The following is a 6,939-nucleotide window of genomic DNA, read 5'->3' on the forward strand; positions in this document are numbered from 1 at the left end:
AAACCCAGGGGGGAGCCGCCGCGGGGGGGGCGGCCCGGGGGTCTCGGTACCGGCACCAGGCACCGGCTGGAGCCCGGCTGCGCTCGGCAGCACCGCCGAGCCCCGCGGAGCCCCGCGGAGCCGCCCCCTCCCTCGGGCAGTCCCCGCACGCCCCCGGGCCAAGTCCCCCCGGTGCCCTCGGGTGCCCGGCCGGCCAGGAGCACCCGGGGGCTCCTCACCCCGGGGCAGAGCAGGGCAGAGCAGGGCAGAGCAGGACAAAGCAAAGCAGGACAAAGCAAGGCAGCGCGGAGCGGAGCGGAGCCGGGCGGGCACCCGACGGCGCGTCCCGGCGGGCGGAGCGGCCCCAGCCCGGTGCCCGGTCCCCGGCGAGCGGGGCGGGCAGGAAGGGGTTACGGCGCTCCCAGCTGACAGTCAGCTGGTTGCGCCCTGATTGACAGCCCCGAAAAGTTTCCTTGTTTCTATACTATTATGCTAATGCCGGCGGCTGCAGGCAGCCCATTGGGCCGCCCGCCCAGCCAATTTGCCATTCGGAGGCTGACGTCAGGAGCGCTATAAAACTCTGCAATGCTTTTAAACTCTCCTGCTGGATGAAACCTTTAAAATATTTTTCATCTTCTTGCCGTAGCTTTGGGGTTGAGTTGTGTTTTTTTTTTTTTTTCTCTCTCTCTCCTTTTTTTTTTTTTTTTTAATGATTGTTATTATTTTGGTTGCGATATCGACTCTGATTTTTTTTTTGTCTTCGGTCTCTTCTCCCTCCTCCTTTCCCCGATGAACCTCTCTCCTCGCTTTGCACTTTGCATGAGAAAGCCCAGAGGAAAGGCACCATGAAGTGTTAAAAATAACCAAACCGAACCTAAAAAAAAAAAAAAGAGATTTACTCGCAACAACACCAGCTAACACTTCCAGCTGCAGTTTGCAAGCTGCAAAAAGAGAGAGAGGAGAGAGAGAGAGAGAGAGAGGAGGAAAAAAAAAAAAAAAAAACCTTTATGCAAAAGGCGAATAGCGAGAGCCCCTCGCTCTGATGCATCAGCAGCAGCGGAGACTCTGCAAGGGATAACGCGGAGCCGGAGCGAGAGCGGCCGGGGCGGAGCGGAGCGGAGCCGGAGCCGAGGCTGCGGCGAGAGGCAGCGGCAGGAGGAGCGGTGCGGAGCGGTGCGGAGCGGTGCGGAGCGGTGCGGAGCGGTGCGGAGCGGAGCTCGCCCGGCAGCAAGCTGGCTCACCCGGCGGCAACTCAGAGCAGTCCCCTCGCTCCCGGAGCGCACCCTTTCTGGAGGACTGTCAGCAGCAAAAGGATGGCATCAGAACTGGCAATGAGCGGCTCCGACCTGCCCACCAGTCCCCTGGCCATGGAATATGTTAATGACTTCGATCTGATGAAGTTTGAAGTGAAAAAGGAGCCGGTGGAGACCGACCGCATTATCAGCCAGTGCGGCCGCTTGATCGCCGGGGGCTCGCTCTCCTCCACCCCGATGAGCACGCCCTGCAGCTCGGTGCCCCCGTCCCCCAGCTTCTCGGCGCCCAGCCCCGGCTCCGGCAGCGACCAGAAGGGCCACCTGGAAGACTACTACTGGATGACGGGCTACCCGCAGCAGCTCAACCCCGAGGCGCTGGGCTTCAGCCCGGAGGACGCGGTGGAGGCGCTCATCAACAGCAGCCACCACCCGCTGCCCGGCGCCTTCGATGGCTATGCTAGAGGGCAGCAGCTGGCCGCGGCCGCCGGCTCCGGGGGCTCGGGGCCGGCCGAGGAGATGGGCTCGGCGGCCGCCGTGGTGTCGGCGGTGATCGCCGCGGCGGCGGCGCAGGGCGGCGCGCCCCACTACCACCACCACCACCACCACCACCCGCACCACGGCGCCGGGGGGCACCCCCACGGCGCGGCGCCGGGCAGCGCGCCGCCTTCCTCCTCCTCCTCCTCCTCCTCCTCCTCCTCCTCGTCGGCCGCCGGCTCCGGAGGCGGCGGCGGCGGCGGCGGCGGCGGCGGCGGGGGCGCCGGGGGGCTGCACCACCCGCACCACGGCGGAGGCGGCCTGCACTTCGACGACCGCTTCTCGGACGAGCAGCTGGTCACCATGTCGGTGCGGGAGCTCAACCGGCAGCTGCGGGGCGTCAGCAAGGAAGAGGTGATCCGGCTGAAGCAGAAGAGGAGGACCCTCAAAAACAGGGGCTATGCCCAGTCCTGCCGCTTCAAGAGGGTCCAGCAGCGGCACGTCCTGGAGTCGGAGAAGAACCAGCTGCTGCAGCAAGTGGAGCACCTAAAGCAGGAGATCTCCAGGCTGGTCCGGGAGAGGGACGCCTACAAGGAAAAGTACGAGAAGCTGGTCAGCAATGGCTTCAGAGAAAACGGATCCAGCAGCGACAACCCTTCCTCTCCAGAGTTTTTCATGTGAGTGCCCACAGCCTTGCCACCTTAACTAAAAGTTCTCCGTGTGAGTTGTTGTTGGGGGCTTTGCTAGAGCGACAACCCAGCTTGCCACCTCGTGTCACTTTTTTTTTTTATTGTTTTTAAACTCAAAACGATTTTAAAACCAAGTTGGTTTTGGGTTGATTTTTTTTTTTTTTAAGGTGGGCTGGCTCCGTGTTGGCCGACCTAAAGTTCTACATGAGTTTCTTTTCAGTTTATTATTATTATTTTTATTATTTTTTTTTTGTGGGGGCTTGCTGTTTTTTTTTTTTTTAAATTTAAAAGATCCAACTCACCACCAACTCAGTTCTTCATATGAAGCTTGCTCTTCTTTGAAACCTGCCATCCACATTATATATATATTTTTAAGTTCATGAGTTTTTTTTTTCTTTTGAGCTTGCTGTGTCCAAAAGAGTCAGATTTTTTTTGCCATCCTGAGTTCTTCATATGAGATTTGAGCTTTGCGAAAAGTAAATAATAAAAAAAAACACAAAAACAAACAAAAAACATAAAACAAAAAAAAACCACAAAAAAATAGAAAAACAATGTGAAATTTTTAGACTCCAGCTTGCTGAGTTCCATCAGTTTTTAGCGTTGTTGTGCAAAACTAGAGATATACCTAGATCAACCTGCCAAAATCAAGCCTGCATCAACCTTCGGTGTGTTCATGTGAGTTTTGGCCTTAATCTGCCAAACGTGAGACTTTAGTCTGCCATTAGAATCCCATACTCATCTCATGCATTACGCTTGCTATTTTGTCTTAGCAACAATGAACTATAACTGTTTCAAAAGACTATGAAAAAGAGACATTATATTAATAAAAAACCCTGCATGCTGGTCATGTACGGTATAATTATTTTTTTTTTTTCTTTTGCTTGGAAATGGACTTTTGGAGACTATTATGGCATGGCATTCATCCTTTTGTTTTATTGCCTCATCACTTTTTTGGGTTGAAAGCAAAAAAGTGCAACCTTTGATCTTCCTCCTCCTCTTCCTCCCCATTAAAGTTTGCATCTGCTCTAAAACTGCTTTGAGTTACTCAAAACTTCAGACTTCCTTTTAAATGCACTGAAGCATTCCCTCTTAAAAAAACATGCCAGAATGGATTTTGATAATGTGGCAAAAAAAAAGAAAAAAAAAAAGATAAAAAATACAAAAAGAACTTTGGGAAGATGTTCAAAAGCAAAATTCACATCCCATTTGGGGGGGACATTGAAACCATGCTGTTGTCTAAAACAGTCACACAAATAATTTTAAGTGATCTGCCCCATCTCTCTCTCTCTCTTTTTTTTTTTCTTTTTTTTTTTTTTCCTTTTGCATTTGGTCATGGTCAAATGTGGAATGCTCTGGGTTCCTAGTATATAATTTAATTCTAGTTTCTGTCATCTGTTAGCCCAGTTAAAATGTATGCTACAGATAAAGGAATGTTATAGATAAATTCGAAAGAGTTAGGTCTGTTTAGATGTAGATTTTTTTTTTTAAAGATTGATGCACTAAATTGTTTACTGTCGTGATGTAAAGGGGGGTAGAATTTGCAACGGGACTGTTTTAAAAAGTAGTTTATGCAGCATGTGCTTGCAACTTAAATATAAGTTGGGTATATGTAGTCCTTGCTATACCACTGACTGTATTTGAAAACCAAAGTATTAAAAGGGGGAGGCACCCCTGTTTATATCTATAGGGGTATTTTACATTCAAAATGTATGGATTTTTTTTTTTTTTTCAAAATTGAAGTATTTGGGACTGAATTGCACTAAGATATAACCTGCAAGCATATAATACAAAAACAAAAAAAAATTACAAACCTGTTTAGAACGCTAATACAATTTATGCAGTTATAAAGATGGCATTACTGCACAGTTTTAAAATGATGCAGATTTTTTTACAGTTGTATTGTGGTGCAGAACTGGATTTTCTGTAACTTCAAAAATTCCACAGTTTTAAAGGCAATAATCAGTAAATTTTATTTTCAGGGACTGATATCCTGTCTTTTAAAAAAAAATGGAAAGTAAATCTTACCACAATAAATATAAAAAAATCTTGTCAGTTACTTTTTCTTTTACATATTTTGCTGTGCAAAATTGTTTTATATCTTGAGTTACTAACTAACCACGTGTGATGTTCCTATGTGCTTTTCTTTCATTTTCAACTCTATGGTTATATCAAAAGAGAGAATAATCTACAATAATAAACTGCATTTTTTTGATTCTGTACTCAGTTTCTTAGTGTGTAGTTTAAAGTTCAATAACTCCGACAGCAGTACTTCAGCGTACTGCATGGCAAAGGGGTAATGCTGATACAAGAGCTGGACTCGATAAGGGAAAGGAGGGAAGAAGGAAAAGGATAGCTTTGTGGAAAATGGAAAACTGTCACCCACTAGAAATCAGTTATCTTTCAGGTAGATGAAAAACGTGAGCTTTCAGGTGCGTCCTCTGACTTCTCAGTACCGCAGTGACCTCAGTTTCAGTGACTCATATCATCCCACCAGGTTTTAGGAGATCTCAAAGGGGAGGTCTGCTTCAAAACCCGATGACATGATATGGCCCTGTATTTTGATGGTTTTATGATGGAGTGAAGCGAAAAGGAAGACTTCACATCCTCTTACCATCTGATCCAAGCAAAGCGTGCTTGTCTCTAGTAAGAGATGACACCGCATCAGGTTTGGCTTGTCACAGAGACACTTAACGTTAGATCGAAATATTTCTTGCCATTTGGGTCCATGCCTCCTCCTTTTTTTTCTTTTCTTTGCTTTTGTCCCCCATTCTTCCTTCGTTTGCCCTGTGTTTTTTTTTTTCTTGTTTTTTTTTTTTTTTCTTCCCTACAGGCCTTAGAAAGCCCAGAGCGAACCAAGGAGCAGAGAAAAAATATTCAAAAGACTTCCTCCAACTTTTGAAAGTTATTTGCCCTAAACAATCAGCCCCAAAGGTTAACGTGCTAGAAATGTTAAGGTCTCCAAGCCCCTCTTCACTGCAGTTCTCCATGTCAAAGGGCATTTTGGCTTCGAAAGGCTCCTCAGACCCTCGACCTAGTTAGCTTACAGCGACCTTCCCGGGGAGCCTCCAGAGGAAGGAGGCAGGCCGTGCTCAGAGTCCTCTCCCACCATCTGAATGGGATTAGCAGCCCAGTTTATTTGAAAAGCCTCTCCGAAGAATGCTCTGGCCCCTCTGGGACGATGGCTTTATCTCCAGACCCAGCCTCATAAACCCGGCTTATATATAGATATGTAAAAATTCAATTTTATCCCCACCCTTCTCCTCCTGCTGTTGGTCCAACAGCTTTAAAACCATCCCTGCTGGGTGCTGGTGGCACCGAAAGCAGAGGACCTGTCACCGTTCCCCTACCCGCACCCCATCCCACGCTGGGTGCTGGGGTCAGGATGCGCCCCTGATGCCCCCCGAGCCGTGGGCGCTGCGTGTTGCTGGAAGCCCACCTCCTCCCATCGGATGGACCCCGGTGGTGCCCGCCGGGGGTGGCAGCAGGCGTGTCCCCCCCAGTTTGGCGGGCGGTGGCCGTGGTCCTCGCTGCCGCACCTCACCCCTCCCCGGCGCCCGGGCAGCGCAGTGCCCTTTGGCATCTGACCTTCTGTTGCACCGGGGTTTGAGTAATGGTTCAAGCTCCAGATTCTGGTTAATTCGAGTTCCATTTTCTGGTTAATGTGTAAGCTGTGGGTAAACTGGTCGCTATTGGCTGAGCAGAGAATTATCTCCTCTCATAAAGACGGGGTTTGTTTTTGATTTTCTTTAATTCCTTCTCCCACCTCCCCTGGCTGAGCCTTTGCTGATGCCCACGTTTGTTCACAGGGGGTCACTCAGAGGCTCGGCCGGGAGCTCTTTCTCACTGCCACCCTTTCAGAGAGCTCCTGGAGGAGCCCTGCTCTGTATGGGGACGGAGCGAGGGCAGCAGAGCCCTGAGCCCACCAGCAATGGGACCCACTCCTGGTCCCCACACCACACTGCCAGCACGGGCTGACACCGGGCAAGGTTAGGAGCAGGCTCTAGAGTGTGAAGGGCGGTGCGAATCGCATGAGTAGCGCAGAGCCCTGCTGCCTCCCTCAAGTGTCTTCTTTCTCAGAGGAAAAAAAAAAAAAACAACACTGTTTGAACAGCGATAAGAGAAATCCTTCCTAGAAATAGACCGATTGCAAAAGGGAAAATTCCCATCACACGCCCAACCTGAGAGGGAAGAGGAGGCTTGCCTCTCTCCCAGCTTCACAATGTTATTATACTCTCTAATCTTTCTTTGCAAATAAAAAAAATAATGCAGCCTTCACTAGGCTGCGTTTGAATTTCAGCCTGAAACCTGCTAACTTCCCAAGTGAAGGGAGAGGAAAATGACAGCAGCAAGTTTTAATGTTCACTAAAGCGAAGCGACTTTTGGGGTTCTCTGTATGAATCATTGCAGGGGAGCGCCCACCTTTGCCACAGGACTGCTTGCTGGGGACTAATTGGAACCACTCTGCTCTGAATAACCCACATTCATTAATCACCCCTCGCTTGGCTCTGGCCTCAATCCTGCTCCCATTGAGCTCGAGGTAAACC

At 49.4% G+C, this 6,939-nt stretch overlaps 1 protein-coding gene across 8 annotated transcripts in view; it reads left to right on the forward strand.

Moving 5' to 3' along the window:
- The first annotated feature begins 408 nt into the window (after nt 1-408).
- The window catches only part of MAF (MAF bZIP transcription factor), a 188,887-nt gene continuing 182,356 nt past the window's right edge, over nt 409-6,939 (forward strand). For 7 of the 8 annotated variants that reach the window (XR_007165272.2, XM_048068884.2, XM_048068883.2 and 4 more), the window contains exon 1: nt 409-2,383. Coding sequence is in view for 7 of the 8 variants with exons in the window: in XM_048068884.2 (XP_047924841.1) it covers nt 1,293-2,383 (1,091 nt within the window). In the remaining variant the exon portion in view is untranslated. Of the gene's footprint in view, nt 2,384-5,225 lie in introns of all 8 variants that reach the window. The other variant, XM_048068889.2, reaches the window with a different exon arrangement.

This window comes from Anser cygnoides, chromosome 12 (assembly GCF_040182565.1).
Source record: "Anser cygnoides isolate HZ-2024a breed goose chromosome 12, Taihu_goose_T2T_genome, whole genome shotgun sequence".
NCBI classification, from domain to species: Eukaryota; Metazoa; Chordata; class Aves; order Anseriformes; family Anatidae; genus Anser; species Anser cygnoides.